Below are 23,193 nucleotides of genomic sequence, written 5' to 3'. Positions count from 1 at the left end.
CAAGTTTTCTGAAGATATAAAGGAAAATAAGCTGATCACGTTATCTTTTCTCCTTGTGTTTTCATTCTTGCTGAACATTTCTCTGAAAAATGAACCAATTAAGTGGCAAGTTTGGAAGAACTTCGTTGAAAAGAAACAATAAGGTTATTTTTAACCTGTGTTTTTCTTCATTCAAGATCAAACAAGCACAAGATGAGGAAAGAAGACAGTTAACACAGCTTAGAGATACTTTAAAATCAGCACTCCAGGTTGATCAGAAAGAGGTGAGCATATAAGGTGGTTTCACTTTGGAATACCCATTTTAATTACTTCTAATGTAATGTTAGTATTTGAAATAGAGTTATTTTAACTTCTGTCAGCCATCTGACTTCTTTTTCATCTTTCTTCTTCATCTTTATTCATCTTTTTTTTGATGCTGATATTGAACGTTTCTGACAAAGACAGGGTTTTTTTTAAAAAAAATGATTTCCCACTAAAAATATGAGACTTATTGCAAAATAATTTATTTTTGTTACCAATACTGCAAAATACTTAAGATAGTCCACTGTCTGTGAACTAACAGACAATGGTGTATACGTTGCTCAAACTGAGAATGGAAGAACTTCGGCAGTATAAAGGAGACCCCATTAGTACAATCTTATCTCCCAATAATATTCCAAAAAGGTGACACCTTTTTGGTGTCAAAAATCAAATAAATAATAAAATAATAAAATAAATAATAATAAAAATCAATAAAACTGACACCTTCAAATCCCAAAACACCTCTTGTCATCATCTGCAAAAATGACAATTAAGTTTGCTACTCTGCTGCAAGGTGTCGGTTTTCAAACGTGCAAGAGCTGGGTCAGTTTGGCAGTCTAACAAATAAGTATTTTTTGAGTTTTGGTTATGATTGCTGTTAGATTTAAAGAATTTTGGAGTAGTTTTATTTGGCAAACTCTGATCTGGAAGGAAGCATCTTTTGTATAATCTAATCCTAAATATTGAGTCTACTTTTGTTTCAGATTGCTAGTGCTTCCTTTTCATATAAATGAATGCCCGCCAGCTTTCTTTGTGTGGCTGCTGGGCCATAAGTAAGTGATGAATGAACCCATTCCCCCCTTTTCAGATTCTCTTTCTGAGAGGGATCACAATGAAATAGTTTAGTCTGTAGAGCTCAGACTTCCTTCATCTTTTCCAGTCTTGCTTTCATCTTCCCATAGTGGTTATGGTGACTCCTAGCTCTTACTGGTGGCCAGATGATCGTGTTTGAACAACCTGATCTAGTGAAAGATGTTCCTACCCATGGCCTGGGGGTTGGACTAGATGATCTTTAAAGGTCCCTTCCAACCCAGACCATTCTGTTATTCTATGACTTGCTGATAGGCTTTCGAACAGTCTTAAACGCTCTTTGCTTTGAGGTGCTGTTTGTTACCATGTGAAGTTTGTGATAATGACCATTGTGTACAAAGTCCCATACAGTTTGCAGGCACTTTTTTAGGTTCTGCCTGGCATTTAGGACTCACTGAGGGGTGCATTTGCTAAAAACTTCCAAATTTGAGCTCTGTGGAATGAAAGATTAGTGATCCTAGTGGAAACAGTGACTACTTTGGATTTACTATTGATTGCCCACTCTCAATAAGGAGTCTTTGCTGTTTAGGGTGTGTTAGCAGGCTTCCTATTTTATTTGGGTCTCTGTTGGAGAGAGATAATAGAAGCAGTTGGGTTTCATGGCTGCTGGGAATGTTGCTTCTCTATGTTTACTTGTTTATCAGTGATACTGATATTAAATGTATTTGGAAGATGTGGTGAGCACACATCTTTTCACAGACTGAAAAATGTAATAATGCACATAAATTTATTACTTGTACTGTTTTTGTTGCATTTAAAAATACAAGTGTGAAAAGTGGGATGCCAAACAATCCTGGTATAATTTACTGTACGACCCAGTAATATTATTCTTGTTGGACTGTAATTTCCTTTACTATAACTGATTTCTTTTTCCTTCCTGAAATGCATTTACGTTTTGTGACCGAAGTCTAGGAGAGTAAGTGTTACTATGTTTTAATGAAAATAGTTGGCATGATTTCCATTCAGATTTCAAGAAACTGGATTTTTCCTCTGAGCTTTTTTCTGTTGGTATGAAAAGACTGGTTCTTTTTTTCTCCTCTTTTTGTATTACCAAAAAAAAAAAAAAGAGCTATCAGATTGTTCTTGGGGAAAGAAAATTGCTGTAAGACAAATTGGTGATTTCCTTTTCACTCTCTTTTGGGAATTAAATCCAGTTGCTTGATTTGATATTCTTGCAAGATTTTGAATATATATGTATTTTTAATTAAAATGGACTTCATGTATGAAATAATGGAACATTGACAAATATTGTTTCTGTTGTGTTAAAAAAAAAAAAAAAAGACACAAACACTCTTAGTGAACGATTTTTGTTGTGCCTGCATACATAATTTCCTCCTGCACAGAACTTTCTCAAACCTGGTTTGTATTGAAACTTCTTTTTGAAGTGTCATTGTGTGTCCACCTCCGTCATTTTTAATTTTTAAAATTTTATTTTTCAAACTGTAGAGCTCCTACAAGTTTCGGGGTCAACCTTAGAGTCGTATTGCCTTCATTTCTCTCTTTGCCATGTCCTCTCTGAATGTAGCCTTACTGTAGTGTTTCGATTTGCTTCTGCTTCTACATGTTTGGTAGAACCTATAATCTATTTAGGGCACTGCAAACGAGGATACATTTTGTGTTTCTTGACAAAAATTACAGTAGCTGTGCTATAGGAGCGTCTGCCTGCAGGGGGTTCTGGCAGATACGTCTGTTGAAGGCTCTGTGGGGCTGTAATAGATAAGGGATGGGTCTATGAAACATCCTCTTGGCAATGATCCTGCAAATGCAAGAGAAGCTCAGGCTCTTGGAGAGCTGTAAGGGCTTTTTGGCAGCTTTATGCATAGGAGTGATCTGGACAGTCTAAAATCGTGCTCCATGGGAGCTGTGGAATGGCTATCCAGAATTTGCTGTGTATAAGTTAAAGCACCTTGTGTGGAAAGTTCTGTTGTGTTCAAATAGTGGGGCTGATAAATAGATTTTTAGAATCTCTCTTATTAGTAGTCACAGACTTTACAGAATTTTTATCTGTAAACTTTACATCTTTACAGATTTATTTAAGAATTTATTTAAGAATTACATCTTTACAGAATACTGTTTTCACATTTCTTTCATTTTTAGCTATGCTATTCAGCTTGATTTAGGCGTCAGTCGGTCTTTGGAAGAAATAATTTCAAACCTTTTTATGGTCAGTGAAGTGATTCATTATAAACATGCTGCAATGAAATGACTCACTTTTTTTTTTTTTGTATGCCTATCTGCATTTCAAAGCTGATAAAGTGGACAAAGTTCAGTTTCTTAGGCTTGTGTACTTCAGTCTGTTCTGATCTTGTTATGTTGAAGAGATATTTAAAATGACAATACTCTGCGCTGGGTATGTCCTATATCCTGTGGTGATCCATTTCCTCCCATAGGTAATGTACGTTGTTCCTGCTCCTCCAATGAGGCCATTGGTCTGACCCTGTTGTCTGTGATTTGTACTCCTGTTATGTGCAATATGCAAACCAGAAATAAGGGAACATCCTTTGGGGACCCTGCATATGGAAAAGGCATGCTGAAATTGCCCGGAAGGATGTTAATTGTGATGGTGATGTGTGGTATGGCATCCCGTCTGTTAGGAGCTAGATCAAAATCATGAACTTGCTTGTCAGAGAGCTGTGGAAAACCATCACCTGGCAATCACGTTGGACACTATTGATTTGGGCACAGCCTGAAATGGGGATTTAAAAGTGAAAATGTCCTTGTCTTGTCCTTAGCTCCCTTTCATGAAATAGTATTAAATTTTTTAAAGATACGGTTCATAATAATGAATGTGTGGAAATACACGTCAGCTACAGCAGCTTCCTCTCTAGTTAAAATAAGGCAGGAAGCTTGTATTATTGGCTTGCCAGTTTGGCCAAACACAGCAGCTGAGCGTAAACAACAGCTGAAGGGAGGTAGCCAAAATGCAGCAGAAAATGTTCCGCAAAAAGTAGCAGCACAGTCTTAAGTAATGGGAGTAGTGCTATGGGCAGGTGTTGGAGGTCATCTGAAATCTTTACATAATTGAGAACGTGGAGAACTGGAATTAATTTCCTGTAAGGCCTCTAATCTTCTTGGGAATGGAGTTCCTTTACTGACTAATGGGAGGCAGAGATCAAGGCATTGGTAGGACACAGTAGGCAGTGTCAGATCAGATTTTCTTCAGAAGTCAGTAAATGTATGCATGCAGCGGTTCTTAATCAGTGACAAGAATTCTTTTTAAATGTTTTTCTGTTTTTATGTTGGGCAGCCAGAGTGCAAAACCAAATAATTCTTTGTAAACAGGCTGGAGAGGAAGGATAAACAGACTGGTTTAAATCTGAAGGGATGCTTTGTCAGGCACGGACATTTAAGTGGTGGTTTTGTAGTGCCTTTAAAAGCCTCAGATGAATGTTGTAGCTACCTGATACGGCTTCCTAGATCACTAGCTGAGAGACAGGGAAGTGGGCACAGGTTGCTTCTGCTGAAAAGGAGCACCAAGGAGTGGTGCAGCCTGCCTTGAGCTTGGCTCATGGTTCTCAGGACCACTGAGCTCCAGCGCTGTATTCAGAATGAGCCTGAAGTCCTGCAGTCTGGAGGTGTGGAGTCCTAAGTGCACTGAACAGGGGTGTAGGTGGTAGCTCTGTCCCTACCATCATATTTTGGACCTGTCATGTGTTGCCACTACTGTTGAAGAGGATCGTGAACAGCTTTGGCTGCATTAGTAACGTTGGTAGCAAAATGTGCTGCTGGAGCTTGTAAAGGAGCAGCATTCCATCTGAGCTGGCATTCTCTGGGAAAAAGCACAGTCCAAGTGTGTTCTTGGTTTTAGTTGGTCTTTTTCCCCTGCTTATATCCAGAGATGTCTTATACTTAGGCTAATAAAGTGTATGAAGCTAATTGTAATTAGAGAGAAACTATCTTCTTAATTCATACTTTTTAGATCACTGTATATTTTATCATGTGTACACTCTGAAAACCCAAAATGATGTATCTTGCGATTGAACTCCTAGTATATCTGAGACACACTATCTCATCTTTTTAGCAAAAGAGATTTATCAAATTAGTAAGTTTATTTCTTAATATCTCTTAAGTTTTTGATTAGAATAGCTCAGATAGTAATTTAAGTGAGCTGCTTGCTTTGTGTTTTTTTTCCTTGCTATACTTGTATTATCTACCATATATAACAGAGGTATATTATGTCCATAGAGCAAAGACAGTAGAAAAGAAAACAATAAATATTATAAGTACTAGTCATTGTTACTGTATGCATTGAAAAGTCCATCCCATCGTGTTACTGCTGCTAATATAGCATGACACATCAGATTCCTCATTATTAGGTTCTTTTTTAAGAAGTTGGACTCTTGCAGCAGTGGGTCCTGCCTCTGGGTAGTTCTGAGAGCAGTGAGAAGGATTTAGTTAATCCTTGTCACTTCCTGTCCCAGAATTCTACTTTGTTTAAGATGTTTTGGTTTAAATTATTCTTCTTACGGAAATAACTTGTCAGTTTTCCTGTATGCCTCCTGAACTATGTTTCCACGAGGTCTCTTCTGCTTTTCAGAGAATAACTTGACTCAGTTTCCACAAGGAAAACCACTTCTTCAAATTTATGTATGTAATTTTTTTACAATGGAAGGGTGCACTAGGAATTGCAGGTAGCAATAATCTCTAGTGTTTGTTCACTGCAGTGTTTGCAAGAGTTGGACAGCGCACTGCTCAATTAATTTTGGGGTTAAAAACCCCATCTATTAAGGCCAATATTAAAGCTAAATAAAAGCAAGTAAGAGGATTTTGGCAGGTGCTGATAATGGCTACTTCTCAGATGTTTTTTGTGCCATCTGAAAAAAGAAATGGATCTTGTTCTGTCTCATTGAGGAGGAAAAATGTGCTCCGTTTGTCCTGTAGGATTAGAGCAGGAAGGAAAGTCTCTGAAACTCATTAATAGGAGGGATATTTTGGTTGAAAGTGTGGAATGCATTACAAATTGCTGTTCTGTATATTTCAGGATTCTCAGATTCGTCAGAGTACAGCTTACAGTTTACATCAGCCTCAGGGAAACAAGGAACATGGCACTGAACGAAATGGTAGTCTGTACAAGAAAAGTGATGGGTAAGTATCGCTGGATTCTACTGAAAAAAAAATTAGGTCCTAAGAGCTGAAGCAATGTAATACTAAATATATTTAAAACTGAGTCACTTTTTTTTTTTCCCCTCTTTAAACCAGAATCAGAAAAGTGTGGCAGAAAAGGAAGTGCTCAGTTAAAAATGGGTTTCTTACAATTTCCCATGGTACAGTAAGTATTTGTTTACAGTATTTTATGTACATGGTTGCTAATACAAAAAGGCAAGCTATGCTGGTCTATATTTATAATTTGGAATTAGCTAGATTCCTGATGCAGCGTTTTGAATATGATGGATACATTTTTTTAAGGCAGTCTTTCAGAAATACATCAAGACATACACAGGATATAAAAATACAACTGTTTTAATGCTCATGACTGTTAATGGGAAAAAATGGCTTTTTTAATGACTCATTTAGTTCATGTAAACTGTACATATTTTACCAGACTGTCTAAAAATACAAATTCTATCTTCATTTTTTTTGAAAGATATGGTTGGACATTAAGCCTCTTTTAGATATGGGTTAAACAACTTTTTATATTTACAAGACAAACTGAGAGAATGCTGAATCTCTTCTCTCCCCCAGATTTGCTGCTATATGGTAATCTGTTATGAAGGTAGCTTTCCTGGGAAGTAGCTGTTGGGGAAAATCAACTCTGAAGGCAACTTCTACCAGAATGACAAGAGAGAGAGAGTTAGAAGTCCCTCTCTTTTTGCTACCAATATTTGAAACACATTAACAAACTTTTAATATTTATACTTAAAGTTTTAAAACTTTATACTTTCATATTTTGGACCTTTTACATTTGGCTTTGAACTCAGCTGTCTTTGCTTTCCCATAACTTTTCTCTCTTTATATTGCTTTCTCAAAACGTCTAAGAAAGTTTCTTAAGGCAAAAATCAACTCAGTGACAGTATTTCCCATTCTTGGTCTAATAAACAGTCCTGTTTCTTGATCCTGTTATGAACTGTTCTGTTCTTCGTCCTGTTATGCCTGTTGCTATGACTACAAGTTGACCCTGGCAGCAAAAATGAATCAATCTCTCATTTGTGCGTCTAACCACAAGCTGTTGCCTTCTGAATTGACAACCAGGAGTTAAGGAGGAGTGCAAAACCAGGCCTGCGAAGTAGAGTCGTTCCTATGGCTGCTTTGGAATTGTCCACCAGTTTATCCTTGTTCTTATTCAATGTGTATGAGTGCGTCTTTGTCAGAGAAAAGTCTGTTAGTGTTTCTGTACTGGTGTTTCCCTGTGCTGTAAATGCGCTTGGTATTGGACGTGCTGTAGTGGTACCAGTAGGAGTGTAGCTAGGGCAGCTCAGAGCTGGCAGGGGCTACAAAATCCACTTGTGGAGCAGAATTTTAAAACTTTCACATGCAAGTACAGTTACTGAGTCTATCAAGATACTGTTGTTCTTCTCTTTTTATAAGCTGTCTACCAGATGGTCTAACATTTTTAGAAGCAGTAAGTTCCCACTGAAGTCAGTGGAGCTGTAGTTGGAGGTCAGATGCTAAGGTAGATACTTAAATGTGAGTTTAGATACGTGGGTTTCACAGGTTTTGTCTTGATCTTTTTATATTACAAAATTAAAAGAGTACCTTCTTGTTTTAAAATACACTTCTAAAAAGTACTTTTACTTACTTGCTTACTTTCCCCTTATGTATTGATGGCAGTTTTGTGTAAAAAATCAATGCTTGTTTCATAGACATTGAAATGGGTAGAAGCAGTTTCTGTTTGTTAAGAATTTTCTAGGCTGCTCTGAATGTCTTCTGAGACTTCTGAAGCAACACCATTGATTTCCAAGCTTTCTCAGGGTTGATATCTCCTGGTCTCTAAAAGATGATGTGTCATTTTCTCTTCCCAGCTGTTCATCAAAATGAACCATCTCTCAGAAATTCAGTTGTCAGTTTTGTTTGCTTTATCAAACACAAATTTGTAAATGCTTTTGCTTTAAAGGCCAGTATTCTTCATGGATTTTTGTTCTTTGGTCATGTAGCCTCTCTTTATGAGGGACTATTTTTTTCAGTTAGTTTCTAGAACAGCTGTCTTCAGGCAGTTGCAGATGCTGTATTCTGACTTAAACTTGCCTGCCAAGTGCTCTCCTGATATGGATGGGGAGAATATGGTTGGTTCTCTGTCAGTCACCCAGCTGTAACGCTGAATACACGTGTCTGCATTGGCATATGTGCAGAAGTTACACTTTTAGACAACTGAAAGCTTCAAATAAATTAGCATTCATAGAGCAACATGTAAGGTAGTGGTTGATGGAAAACCAGGCTCTGCTCCTTTGTGTAATTATTAGCAGTTGGAAATTTTCTGACATCTACCTGACTGCAATTTAGCGTACATGGATGAAAAAACAATGATAGAAGCAGATTGAACCATGTAAATAGGAATTCCCAAGTGGTTTCCAGATCAAGAATTCCCAAGGGAAAAGCTTACATTTGAGGAGCCTCAGATTCCTCAAAGTTGGCTTGTGCTTAAAGAGCTTAAATGGAATTTGCTGGTTGTCTGCAAAACGGAATATGAGAGACTCATTATCAAGGAATCTTTTTTTGTTGTTCTTTCTTTACTGCTGGAAACTTAATCTACCATTATGATTAACAGGGCAATCTGAAGGCAAAAGAATCAGATTTAATCTTTTTATTCTTAAGTAAATCACTGTGATATGCAGAAAAAATGCATGATGAAATCAGCCAACCAGTCTGTTAAGTAAGTGGACACATTTGCTTGTGCCTTTTGTAAAAATCAGCTCTGTATCATGGCACTCCTCGGTATTATCTTAGAGGCCTAACCTTTTGATTCCTACATTACTGTTTGTTGCCAGAACATACAAGAAGTTAGTTTTGGTGGATGGAGGGTTACAATTTCTCCGGGAAGGAACACAAGTTGATGCTGAAGTCTGCATGTATGGCATGGGGGGTGGCAGCACATCTTTTCAGGGTGTTGGTGTGTTAACATGGATGTCCAAAACCTCACTAGTAGTCTGAAACTTAATTGTCTAATCAGAGACTCAAGCAGGAAAATGAAACCCAGAGGCTTCAAACAAATAGTGTAATAGCAATTACGCGTTTGTTACCATTTTCTACTTCTAGTGTCTCCTAATCCTGCCAAAAGTCTGGTTCAACCTACAACCTAGTGTGGCTAAGGAATTTATACAGCCTTGCCTCCCTTTGTCTTGAGGCTCTAACTTCTCCCCAAGCAGCATTTGCCGTGTGACGGAAGGGTGTTGTCCACCAAGTAACGGGCATGTGTTAGGGAAGCAGGTGGGGAGAGACTGTTATTCAACCACAGGATAAAAGCATGAATGTGGTGGTATCAGTTACATGCAAAGATGTCAGGGTTTTTTGATACCCTTGTTAATGCTGACTTCAGGTTAGGAGGTCCTCAGTTAAAATCTTTGGAATATGTTTGGATTCCAAGATCAACACATTGGCCCCAGATGTGTTTTAGGTTGTTGCAGCCATTTCTTTGGGTTCTCAGATCCTGATACAGAATTCTGATGCTGCATTTTCCTATCCAGGGAGGTGAATTCTGTGTATATTGGTCCTTCACACATTAGGTCCTGAATGCACTTCAGATCCAAAGTCCTGGAGCAAGTGGATTCTTTCTTAACCTGAATTTACTTGCATTTTTACATTCTCATAGAGCCTGTGAGAAAGGTATATATGAGTTGTCCAGCAGCTTGTTTACCAAACATTTATATTTTGATTTTTGTTTGGTTTATTTTGTATTTTCATTATAGTCAGCTTCTGGACACTTCTTGGACAAACAGTTACATTAAAAATGTAAACACTGGAAACTTTAGTGCTATGGCTATTAAGTATATTTAAATATAACCAAGAAAATGGGCCCAAGCTGGCGTTTTCAAGATGTTTTCTTGTATGCTTCTAGTTAAAAAGAACTCTTGCTGTTGATAGGCTAAAATAATGAAAACTGTATGCACTTTTACTACTAAAAGGAATGTCTGGCATTTGAAAAGCTATTTACTAGGCAGAGAATACAATGTGGTTGTCAATTAATTGTCATGTTGCTGCCTCCAAAACCTCTCTTGGGTACAATTTGTCTTGCATTGCCCAGCAAGTGACCTGCAGGTTTGTTGTTTCAAAGCATGCATGACTTTGTTATGTCTGCTGTTTATGTTAGGCAAAACATGAGCATGCCTTTTTTTTTTTTTTTTTTTGCCCCCCCCCCCCGTAATTGTTTCCCTTCTTGTGTTTCTCCATGGGTTTGATATTTTACTCATCTTTAGACATAATGATGTTGTTGTTGCTTTTTGGCCAGCTACATCGTTTTATCAGATTGTTTCAAGGAAATCTGTACTCTTCAGACTTGTTCTCCCTTCTTTTTTGAATTAAATGTTTTCATCAATAAATTTAGAAGAGATTGAGAAGATGTACGTTTCTTATGATTCATTGCAAGTTAATCACATTATGTGGTAGTTCAGCTTCATTTGATGATAGTTCTTGTTTAGATGATTAGATCTTATTTTAGCAACTTGATAGTAGAATGCAACACTAAGTGTGGTAATGTGTTTATGTATATTGCTATCCATTAGGAGAGTACTATGAATAGTACTTTCCTAATGATTTAAACAAATTATTATTTTTCAGATATTACTGTCTAGAGCAGAGCCTCTCTAGTTAAATCTGCTTTCTGATTTAAGTATTCTAAAAGAAGAGTGAAACTAGTTACCCATTGTAGCAAGTGCAAGCCATTCCTCAAGTCAAGGTTGCAAGCGTAACATCTTACTTGGTCCTACCTCAGGTCTGTAGGACAGGCGGGTTAAGGGAAAGAAGAGATTAGCACAGGGATGCTCTTTGAACAGTCTTTGTAGCCTTTATGAGACTTTTTCAAAATGAAGTTTGCTTGTGCATTTTGCTTTTAGTAAACATTGCCACTGTTTATTCAATAAGGAACGGAAATAGCTGAGAGTAACTTGACTTAGAAACCTTATATCATTATAGAATATATTTTGTTTAACTACATTTTTTGGTAATGAACTATATCAGTTTATTTTTGCATATGTTTGTTGCAAGACTTATCTGTGCAAACTTCTTATTTTCCTTCAATGTGTCCCTTTAATGATTTAAAAATTGAGCATTTGTTCTAAACTGATTATCTAGGCTCTCTTTAAAGACATTAGCAGGAGTAAAATTATTTGATTATTGAAAACCTAGACAACTAATTTTTTTAAAATGAATTTCTAAATGTTAGAGGATTAAATTTATGTAAAATTAATCCGTCTCTTTGTCATACCCGATTCCTTCAGATAAGTGTTACTGGTAAGGTCATCAGAGTAGTGATAATTAAAGTGATTTTACCCCTCTCCCCTTTCAAAATTCTAGTGTCTATCCAGTAATCGGTGAACAAAATAGCCAAATATAAGAAAATGAAAATATAAGAAAATAGAAAATATAAGAAAACCATGATGCAGAAGAAAACATAAATCAAAGCCTGGGTACCTTAAAAATTAAAGTAACACCCATTTGTCAAGTCTTTTTGGCCAGTGGGATGTTATCCTATGTTTTTGGACTGCAGGATTCAGTCAGTATCAATATACTAAAATGTGTATGCTTTATCTTCAAATAGGCTAACCGACCTCCAGCAAAGCTCAATCTGTTAACCTGCCAAGTGAAAACAAACCCAGAGGAGAAAAAATGTTTTGACCTCATATCACGTAGGTTTGTTGTTCAGGTCTTTTTACTTGCAGCTAATATCAAAGGGGTTTGCATTATTTCTGTAGATGTATCAATACTCCACTTAAACATTTTCGCAGTTGTAGAATGCTTCCTTTTATAAAATGCCCTTACTATGACAATTTATCATTTCACTTATTTTAGCATAATGCAACTAACTGTACCTGTTTCTTTGGAAAACCACTTGTTTTTAAAGCTATCTTTACTCCTTCATTCTATATCATTTTGTGCTACCTTATAATAGAGTAACTATTTCTGCTGTGACATTGCTCTTTATATTGAAAATATCATAGCTGATCATTGTGGAAAGTTATGACTTTTGTACAAGATCAGAAGAAGCTTTTAAAGCATGACAAAACTTCTTAAAATTTAAGCATAGTGGTTGCTATGTAACTGTGAAGAAAATACTGAAAACTTTTTTAGTTTTGTTATCTCATAACAGATATAAATGTGACATAAAAAGTCTACATACTAAAAACACCAAAACTGAATAATTTTGGGAACTAAATGGGATGATGTGATATTGTATAGTAGAATGTTTCCTTTGTTTTCTCACTGGGACGTTTTAGTATTATATTTATGGGCTCAATAAAAATACATTACTAAAATATATATCTCAAATTATTTGGGGAGAAGAATATAAATCTATTCCTCATTTGTTCCTTTGTCAGACCATAAAGTTCTTTTCTATTTGTAAATGTAAGATATGCTACTTACAGTAATAGACTAATACTCATGTGTGCAATATACAGCTTTTCCATTTCTGCACAAGCAAGTGGTCTTCCCTGTTTACTTTTGCACTTTCTTTCTTTGTCGGTTACCAAGTCACATGTTGCCCAATATCAGCTTATCACAACATTATCATTTGTCCCATCATACATATGACAAGGCATAACTGGCCTCTTAGACTTCTCCAGATCACTTTTTCACTTTGTTTTACTGTAGAGTTTAAAAACATTCCTTGTTTTTTAAAAACTGCAAATTGCTGTATCATGGCAAGATAAAATCTCTTATTCTTTATCCAGCACTTTCCTTTCTGTCCTTTCATCTATCCTTACTTTCTTAAGATTTTCGATGTTTGTAACTATCTTTTAATACCTTTTTGCCTGAATATTTTCAAACTTTAGGAATTTTCAACCTGTAATATCTTCTTGCCAGTAGCTTTACCTCTGTTTTTCTCATCAGCTATACTAATTTTAACTCCAACTCAGTCACCAAACTGTATCATATCTCATTTGTTTCATAGAATTAAAATGTATTATGCTTTTTTCTTTAATAGTACACTATGATAACAATGCTTGGAATTATGAAAGTAGTAGTAAACTGAATTTTTTTAGCTTGATCTAACTGAAACAGCTTGGGGCTTATCCTGACTGTAGTTTGGACTTTATGTCTGTCAGATTTGTCATTTTTGATAACTGTGGTTTTAAAAGCTCATACGGAAACTTTAAATCTTTCTTATATACACAGATAAACTCAAATATGGACTCTGTATTTTAGTCACACGCACCACCACCCCCAGCAGAACTTTAGACTTGTGATTGCTGAGGTTATGTCTAGAACATGGAAAAATTACTATGCTCTCCTGCTGCTTATATGATGGAAGCACAGCACTGAAGAAAACCCTTTCTGTTTAAAGAACAACAAGCCACCTTGTGTAAACATAGGTATAAACATAGGTGAACTGTAGGTAGTATGAGTGAAACTTGCTAAATAGACTTTTTGCCTGTCAACACTCCAGTGATGAGACTGGAGACCTCAGGAGTCATAACGTCAATTAATTTTAGATTTTTCTGAGAGATTTCTGCAAAATCAGTTTTTCAATCATTTTTTTAAATCAGTATGTGAATTATTTATTGTGCAGATGACAGGACATACCACTTTCAAGCAGAGGATGAACAGGAATGTCAAATGTGAGTTACTTTGCTCATTTTATTTCTGATACTGGTGTTCTACTGAGATGTTACCTTGAACTTTGGAAGTGCCAAAACATTTAATAGCAAAATATTACTGCCATTTTAGATGGACATCTGTGCTACAAAACAGCAAAGAGGAAGCTTTAAATAATGCATTCAAAGGAGATGATAACACAGGAGAAAATAATATTGTCCAGGAACTGACAAAAGAAATTATATCTGAAGTCCAGAGGATGACTGGAAATGACGTGTGTTGTGACTGTGGAGCACAAGGTGACTCAATTAAGCATATTTCTAATTGGTAAAAATTCTATGTCTCATGAGAGTATTTAAGCTGATGTTTTATGCTTCCACTTTTACTCCTTATCTCACAAAGATTATACACATAGTAGAATATGCTAACAATTTAATTGCACTATAGTAAGATTGATTTGCTATATGCATATTGTCAGTGGGGAGAAAAGTTACAAAGAAGCTTATTTTTCTCCCATGTATTTTGCTAATTGTAACTTTTGCTTATATAAATCAGTTGAACTTATTTTATTAGCCCATGTTTTACGTAAGATTTAGGTAAAACTGGACAGCAGTAAGATACTTCAAACATTTTTCTAATACGCCTCTTCTTCCCCGCTCCACTTTTTATGTTTGACTTTGAGAGTGAGCCAGGGAATATGTCTAAGACTGTGCTCATTTGGAAAAAAATGCACCTGCTGACTATGGTTTGCAGTGTTGGTTTTGTTGACCGATGATTTTCTACTTCAATCCTCTTCAAATTATTTTTTAAATCCTGCTGTTTCCTGTGTTCTTTTGTGTTACAGAGGCACTGCAGGACTTAGGTTTTTTTGATCTGAGGCTGTAGCTGAAAACATCAGATATGAAGCTGTATGCACTTTAGAAATCAATAGTAACTTCCAGCAATGGATACTGTATAAAACTATGGGAAGAGGCAATCCTGCTGTCTTTAAAGGCGAAGATTCTAAATAGCTACCACCAAACCTTTATCAAATAAATGAATTTCTAAGCTGTCTGAATCTTCAGAAATTAATTATTTGTCTGGAAGATGAAGGAATGTTATAGCAAGAATGCAAAATATCAGGAGAAAAGACAAGCAAGGGTAACGAAAGGAGAGGGATGAGCCTTAGTATCTTTGAAGTAGTTGAGTAAAAATCCGTTGTAGTGTGGTGCTGTATGTATACTTCAGAATCACTGCTGCTTCACTTATTTCAAATATAGACTTTAGACTACCAAAAAAACCCAAACCCTGTAGGCATTGTTATTTCAGTTTGAACTGCACCTGTACCCCCAAGTGAGAAAGTGACACCGTTATATTGGTGGTGGAAAAATGCAGTTTCTGAAAGCCGTATAGAGAATGACAAACTGGACTGTCTGAGCAGCTCCCTTGGAGGGCAATGTCCTTTACCAAAAAAAACCCCAATTTGCATCTTCACTTCTTTCACCATTAAAAGAATCTGGTTTGTGTTTCCTGATAGAGTAAATGTAAAGACATGAATTTAAAAAACCTGATAATTCACATACAGGAATCTTATTTTACAGAATTTCATTTCTGTGTACTACATTTTCTAGAATGAAATAATTACCTGAATAAATTTTAATTCTGTGGGTGCTTTCCATTTCAGATCCTACCTGGCTTTCAACAAATTTGGGAATTCTAACTTGCATTGAATGCTCAGGAATCCATAGAGAACTTGGTGTTCACTATTCCAGAATGCAGTCACTTACATTAGATGTGCTGGGAACATCTGAACTTTTGGTAATAAAATTGCTTTTATTAACTTAAAAATAGTACTATAAAATACTTCCAACACAAGTATATTTTTGTCACTTTAATGATATGTTGTTCCAATTCAGAGTTGCCTCTGGATAAACATAATTTAAGAAAGCTTAATTCTTCAAGTTTAAGGGAACCTCCTGGAACAGTGCCTTACTGTAAACTTTGCCTGATCTTAGAATTCTAATTAGTAGAGGCTTCATATTTTTTGTGTTTCCAAGTGTTTTTACCCTTGGTTGCTTTTTAAAAGAACACAGCTGTTTAACATACAAATGTGCCTCAGATTAAAAATTGAAGGACTTTGCAAATACTTATTTCATTAATTATTTAGCATTATTTCAGAAGAGAACTTTAATCCTCAAAGGAAGAAAATGTATTCAGCTTTGCTACACAAAGATGTTACCACATATCAGCTGCTCTGTGACAGTTCATAAGTGTGTTCTTACCCAGCAGAAAGTATTTTGCATTTATTGTATGAACTAGTGTATTGACGGATTATTCTGCAGTTACTTGTTTGCGTATTAAATTGCAGCTGAAAACTGACATCCAAAAAGGTACCTAATCTGTTCACGATCGCTGACGTAGTAGCAGAACTAGGAATCAGAAACAAAAAGTCCCAACTCCCATTTTCCCTTGTCCTCCCACTAGTATGTGTGTGGCCAATAACTGAACATGTTTATTAAGTGAGCTGTGGATTTTATTTTTTTTTTAACAGCTTGCAAAGAATATTGGGAATGCTGGGTTTAATGAGATTATGGAATTCTGTCTGCCAGTTGATGAGATGGTCAAACCTAATCCAAGCAGCGATATGTAAGTAAAGAGCCACTACTTCTGAAAAAGGCAGGCATTTAATTTAATATTGCTAATAGGTTGTGCCACTATGGTTTACATCAGCAGGCCATGGAAGATGTATAATGTCTTATATATAGCCTTATAGCCAAGGAGTAAACCTTTTTTCTGATGTTTTGCATGTCTGTTTTATTGAACTTTATCTGATTGTACCTTCCCTAATAGTAAGGATTATTTTACCAACTCTCTGAAGCATGATTTGTGGGACAGGAACAAATTAAGCATGACTTACTGGGAATTTTAAAGACACACAAGGGTAGGGATTAAAAACAAAGCTATTAATTTTGTGCTATTGCAACATAAAATAGAAATTGGAATAAGGTACACATTTTACCTGAAAGATACTGAACACCTAGTGTTTAGAAACTACACCTAGGACTTAAGTCCGTAACTGTGTGGAATAAAGACAGAACATTTAATTGAATTCCTCGAAAACACTGAACTGTGATGGCAGACACACAGCAAGGACAGCTGCCTACTTGGCTGGATACTACTCCATCGTAAAAGAGCTAGTAAATGATACAGAAACAAACCCAGAAGAATTGGCTTTGAATGAAGCTGATTTTACATTATCTGGACTTTCACCATTCTGACAGAATCAATGTTAAACCATGCAGTTTAAATGATTTTTTACTACCACTATCAATAATAATAAGGAATATTAATAATAATAATAAAAATTAGTAATAATTTTACTGAATGCTAAATCAATAGCATAAGAAGACTTCTAAAAATGATATTTTAAAAAATCATTTAGTTTGATACATCTACATATCAAATTTGGGGGTTTTTAGTGAAATGAGAACCTGAAGACAAACACTTTTTAAAAACTATGAAGGAATACTGTCATATGCTTTAGGAAGAAGAGCTATCCATTGATTCAATTTATTTGGATTTTTTTTGGTTTTGCCCATTGTATAGTATCTAGATGATAAATTGTGGCTTTGCTAAATGTCTTCTCTGCAATGTTGTGTACCTCCCAAGAACTGCTAAGGAGTTATGCCTTTGGGAGGCATGCAAGCTCCTGTCTTGCTGTGGTGGGAAGAGGAGTAGTAATTTGTTAGTTGGGTATCAACAGCAAAAGTGATAACTCTACTCGTGCTGATTCAAGCTGCACTAAGTTTTCACCTCAGTTTAGAGGTGAAACTAAAAAATCCACTACATCCTCCATGTTACGATTGCGGTGAAGAGTTGCTTTACAGAACATACTGCTGTGAATACAGATCCAAGGCCTGGATAGTCTGTGCAGAGGTATAAGACAGATTTTTGCATCCCATGCCTTCCATCCCTTTCCATCATGTGTAGGAGTGCAAGTCAGGTAAACATCAACCTGCCAGGCTGCTGTTAGCAAACCAGCATTATGAAGCTTTGATGTATCTTCTGTACAGAGAGCTGGGTAATCTTGATCTCAACTTCACACCAGAGTTCAGAGGGGAAAATTAATGGTCTGTCTTCATATTGGATATTTTATTCATCTTCTGTAGCTACATTTCATACTGGAAATATGAGTCTGCATGTCTTACATGCATATTTAAAAAGAAAAATTATCATAATGAATGAGAAATAGTCTTTCCCAGATTTTATTTCAAATGACTTGCATGCATTTATGGAAATTCTAATGTGTATCTTCTGCTAAAAGTTATAGAAGTAAATTATATTCAATTTCAGGAATGCAAGAAAAGATTATATTACTGCCAAGTATATTGAGAGAAAATACGCAAGGAAAAAGCATGCTGACAATGCAGCTAAATTACATGCTCTTTGTGAAGCAGTCAAATCAAGAGACATTCTTGGGTTAGTCCAAGTGTATGCTGACGGTGTGGATCTCACAGAAAAAATTCCACTGGCCAATGGCCATGTAAGTGTTGTAAATTTTATTAGACAAATTGTTATAAGTGCAATATGCTTTCATTAACTAAAAAGGGCTATTTTTTCTTATTTGAAAATAAGATTTGAAACGCTATTTTGAACACTTGTCCTTCTGATGATGTAATTTAACAATAACAAAGTAAGATATTAAATAGTTTAATCTAAAATTGTTTCCAAATACTGTCATATTTTAAATGTATTAAAATATTAAACATTAAATCATTCAGTAATCTATTTGTTTTCAACCCATTTGTTTGTTTACTCTAAAGGAACAAAAGGGAAGCAATAAAAGTCTTCACAAGAGATGTTTTAATGGTAGCATGTCAGAATATTTTGAAATTAAATGTTTTAATTGATCTAATTTATGTCTTAATAAAATTTGTGCTTCTCTGTAGATCACAAGAAACAAATGTGTTCTTTTATTTTATTCTTAGGAGCAAGACGAAACAGCACTTCACCTTGCTGTTAGGTCAGTTGATCGAACATCCCTTCATATAGTTGACTTTTTAGTGCAGAACAGGTAAGTGTATGGAAAGCTATTAATATGTTATTGATACTGCTTTTATGTCAAGTAATACAAATACTAAATGAATACAAATACTAAAACTTATTCTGGTATTTGCAAATGTAGTTTTATTCTTTGAAAATCTTGTAATGAGAGAGGTTTATTAATATAGGGTAGGAAACTAAGTTTAATCAGCTTTCTTCTTCTTTCTTGTACTCCAATAGTGGCAATCTAGATAAGCAAACATGTAAAGGTAGCACAGCCCTGCATTACTGCTGTCTGACGGACAACGTTGAGTGCCTCAAACTGCTGCTGAGAGGGAAGGCTTCTATTGAAATAGGTAAAAGGGTAATGTGTACTTCAATTTCATATTTGTCACTGCTTCAGATAAGAAACAGTGAAGGTGGAATAAGTGCATTTTCTCCTCAATTGTTTATCATGATTCTGTGAATATAATCTTCATTATTTTAAAAAAAATCAATATTCACTGTTTATTTCAAGTTTAAAATTGACTTATACATTACACTTGCTTTTTAAACAAATTTAGATAAGTAAGTACCAAGATTTTCAACTGATAACTTGTTGCCTTGTTATATACTGCCATTTCATGGCCATCATGACATATATATGGCATGTTGAGTTGCTACTGCTTGTCATGTTCAGAGGGTTGGTATGAGTTGGACCTACATATGAAGGAAAGAGATTAATTTTAGAGTGTGTTGGTCTAGTACTTCATTATGTACCTGCAGGTTTGTCTTTATCTTTAGTAATGGACACGTTAATAGTGACGCCTATCATCATAACTTTCTTTTCTTGTGGTAATATAGCTAATGAATCAGGAGAGACGCCACTTGATATAGCTAAACGCTTAAAACATACTCACTGTGAAGAGTTGGTAAGTGTTGCATCTTTCTGTGTGTTTGTGCATTTATAAGCAGAATCATGTCAGACTATTTAGCAGTTTACAGTTGAATATTCAATTAATATATCCCAGATGGAATAGTTGTATGCTTATAAATAGTTGTATGCTTATATCAAGTTATATGCTTTTAAGAAGAAAATTATATTTCTTTTTAGATGCTTTGGAAATGCTAAACTACTTGGGGCCAGGGGATGATTCTGTTTGAGCTATTAGTCCCAGATCCACAAGTGTCTGACATCCCATTGAAATCTAATCGCTAAAGTACTTTTTATGGGTGAAGGCCATGGATGAAGGCCATTTTCTTGTTGCCCAGAGAAGTTGTGGATGCCCCATCATTGGAAGTGCTCAATGTCAGGTTGGATGGGGCTTTGAGCAACCTGATCTAGTGAAAGATGTCCCTGCCTATGGTGGGGGGTGGGGTGGGGGGTGGACTAGATGATCTTTAAAGGTCCATTGCAACCCAAACCATTCTGTGATTCTATGAAGAGAAGTTGGCTATCATCACTACTTTTAGTAAGCAACAAAAATGGAGTCAAGGCTTCTTGATAAGTGAGTCTGATTCAAAAAACTTGCCATTGCAGTTAATTTCTTTGACTTGCAATTTGTAAATCAAGGCAAATAGGATGTGGTGCTTATTGTTAGAAAATGGAGAATGGACCTGCAATGGAGAATGGTCCTACAATGGTTAATGAAAAGCCTCGTTGGTTTTGATTTATTTGTGTTGTGTTTGGTACCAGAGCTTAATTCTTTAAACTTACCCCAGTGCAGTAACTTTCCAGATTACTGAAATCTGTTTTTAAAATAAAAGTAATACTTCTATTTAGAAACCAAAGTTGCTTCTATATGTGGTTTTTGTTTGTTTTTAAATATGTTGTTTTAAAATAAGTACTGCACATAACATAGGTGTCAACAGTCATCTTTGTTTCCTTAGCTTACTCAAGCACTGTCCGGAAGATTTAATTCTCATGTTCATGTAGAATATGAATGGCGGTTACTCCATGAAGATCTGGATGAAAGTGATGATGATGTGGATGAAAAGCTGCAGGTTTGTATCAATACATTATTATTTTTCTGTACACTTACCTGTGTAAGCATGATGTTCATAATGATTTCAATAACAATACTTTTTACTGTAAGTATGAAGACACTGTGAAATAAAGTTCTGTAGTAAATGTAGTAGCTTAAATTTTAGTTCCTTAAATTATAGTTTGTCTTCTTTTTCCTCTTTAATATAAGGTATAAAACATATGAACATGTGGTGATGATCAAATTATGATTAGCCAGATGTGATACCTCTTTCTGACTGGGGTCAATAGTTTGTTTCAATGCATCAGGAATATTTAGATCTGCTGAACGTGAAGCAGAACTAATGTGAGCTAGAAAAATTGCCTTTACAAAGAGAGGCACTTTATAGTGTCTCCTCATGTTTGTGAAACGGCTCCAGTCAATGGCTTTAATTTTGGGACAGTTTATACATTGGCTTGTCTTCAGTGGAACTAAACATGTGCATTAAATAAGCCACATCAATTAATAGCAGGGTAGGGTCTTAATTCTGAATCTTTGTGTAAAAATATTTTTGTTTTTCTCCCTTTTCATACCTGAAATTTCTGGTGGTGTTGTGGTGCTATTGGGTCCAGAATCACAGAATGGTTGAGGTTGGAAGGCACCTCTGGAGGTCATCTGGTCCAACCCCCCTACTTAAGCAGGGTCACCTAGAGCCAGTTGCCCAGGACCATGTCCAGACAGCTTTTGAATATCTCCAAGGATGGTCATATTACAAGTATTACAAAGTATTCCAGTAGCACAGGAACTTCATTGCACTTTCAGTATTTAATTTCCCAATTTGGGGACCAACTTCAAAAAGTATTTAAGCACCTAAACATACAGCCAGGGAACAAACTACCATGTTTTGATACCTGAACAACACTTAAAAATGGCTTGGATTTCTAGGGGCCGAGTAATTTGAAATGCCGTATAGGGTCCTAAATAATAATGACATTCTGAAACTTTCATGATTTAAATATTTCATATAAATATTGAACACATGTTTTTGTTCTTTTTTGTGTGTGCGGTGTTATAATTGCTTATGCCTTTTCTGCTTCCTTTATAAAGTGCAAGGAATACACAATAGGCTTTATATTAGTTAATCTTCAGATGTTAGCACAACCTTGTTTTCTCTTGAAAGTAGTTAACAAAAAACTCTTTCTCCTCCGGATAATGAAATTTGACTTTTTTCTTTCTACAAGTTTTAGCATTTTAATACTTCTTTTGCAAAGTCCCCCATCTCAGCTAGGGCATGAATTGCTAATACTTAATTGATAACATAAAACCCAGCTAGGGCATGAATTGCTAATACTTAATTGATAACATAAAACCCAATCTTGCATGTTGGGTTTTTCTTTGTTTTCAGAAATAGTAAAACCTGACAGTCATAGGTTCATTTTCTTTGCCTTCACACAATGTCTTTAAAAATGCTCTGCCATCAGGCCATTGAATTGGCTTAATGTTTTGGAGACTAATTTTGACATCAATAGGTTTCCTCTGTTGCAAAATACCATTTTTGCAAGATCTTGTCTGCATAGGATTCTTCTCCCCATGTCCTGTCTCTTTAGTCCAAGATAGGTATTACCTCTGGTGCTTGACTTGAACTAGAGTTAGCAACAAAGAGCAAAAAATGTGTCACATGCCATCCCTTTCAAAGCACAATTGCTACCTTCTGAGAATTTTCTTAATATTTTTCTTGAGAATTTTGGTACGTGTGCAAGAATCTGGAATCTGTGAGCTACTAAATCCAGTTCTTCTGGGTGAGCTTTCATATTATATCCCACTATTTATGTATTCCTATACATTGTATCACCACCCAGATAATAACAGCAGAATGATGACCTTTTTGATAAACCATCTTGAAACTTTCTGTTATATTTTAGAAATTTCATTTTTTCCAGCTGTAAAACCTTTTGGGTACTTTACAACTAGATATCTAGCAAATCCCTTTCTGGGATACTCTAAACTTGTATTTTTGATCTGTTTTTTCCTTCATATCCTTCATTGTTGCCAGTTGCCTTCTGCAGTTGAGCGTTCTCTTTTTGGCTAGTCCCTGAGCTCCACCTCATAGAGGAAGTTATCTGCTGCTCAGCAATGAGGCTAAAGTAATGAAACTGCTACTTCACTGCCCACTATTAATAGGCTTATACAACAGGGACTTTTGAAAGGAGATTAAGGACTATTAATCACAGGCTAGTGTCTGTGACTACATTGAATGGACTGGTGAATACCGCTGTTGGTTAGGATCACATCAGAATTCTGTTTATAGGTGCCAAGCTATTGGGCTTGTCTCCCTTTCTGGTAAAGCAATTGAATAGATTTTGTAATCTTTATCAGAAAAGGTCATGTCTGAAATTTAAGTTCTTTTAGTCCAGAATTTTTCATATAAAAGAGA

The 23,193-nt window shown here is 35.7% G+C and overlaps 1 protein-coding gene across 7 annotated transcripts in view; it reads left to right on the top strand.

Moving 5' to 3' along the window:
• Positions 1 to 23,193, top strand: part of ASAP2 (ArfGAP with SH3 domain, ankyrin repeat and PH domain 2) — a 92,903-nt gene that overhangs the window by 54,496 nt on the left and 15,214 nt on the right. For 6 of the 7 annotated variants that reach the window (XM_072855072.1, XM_072855067.1, XM_072855066.1 and 3 more), the window contains 13 exons: positions 177 to 263; positions 6,092 to 6,195; positions 6,310 to 6,379; positions 11,798 to 11,885; positions 13,769 to 13,817; positions 13,927 to 14,093; positions 15,458 to 15,591; positions 16,325 to 16,419; positions 18,127 to 18,316; positions 18,762 to 18,847; positions 19,057 to 19,172; positions 19,660 to 19,727; positions 20,686 to 20,799. In XM_072855072.1, coding sequence (XP_072711173.1) covers positions 177 to 263; positions 6,092 to 6,195; positions 6,310 to 6,379; positions 11,798 to 11,885; positions 13,769 to 13,817; positions 13,927 to 14,093; positions 15,458 to 15,591; positions 16,325 to 16,419; positions 18,127 to 18,316; positions 18,762 to 18,847; positions 19,057 to 19,172; positions 19,660 to 19,727; positions 20,686 to 20,799 — 1,368 coding nt within the window. The remainder of the gene's footprint in view (positions 1 to 176; positions 264 to 6,091; positions 6,196 to 6,309; positions 6,380 to 11,797; positions 11,886 to 13,768; positions 13,818 to 13,926; positions 14,094 to 15,457; positions 15,592 to 16,324; positions 16,420 to 18,126; positions 18,317 to 18,761; positions 18,848 to 19,056; positions 19,173 to 19,659; positions 19,728 to 20,685; positions 20,800 to 23,193) is intronic. The other variant, XM_072855069.1, reaches the window with a different exon arrangement.

The sequence above is a fragment of the Ciconia boyciana genome, chromosome 3 (genome assembly GCF_034638445.1).
Source record: "Ciconia boyciana chromosome 3, ASM3463844v1, whole genome shotgun sequence".
Lineage (NCBI taxonomy): Eukaryota > Metazoa > Chordata > Aves > Ciconiiformes > Ciconiidae > Ciconia > Ciconia boyciana.
Note: the sequence above shows the minus strand (reverse complement) of the source record. Positions and strands in the feature narration are given on the sequence as shown.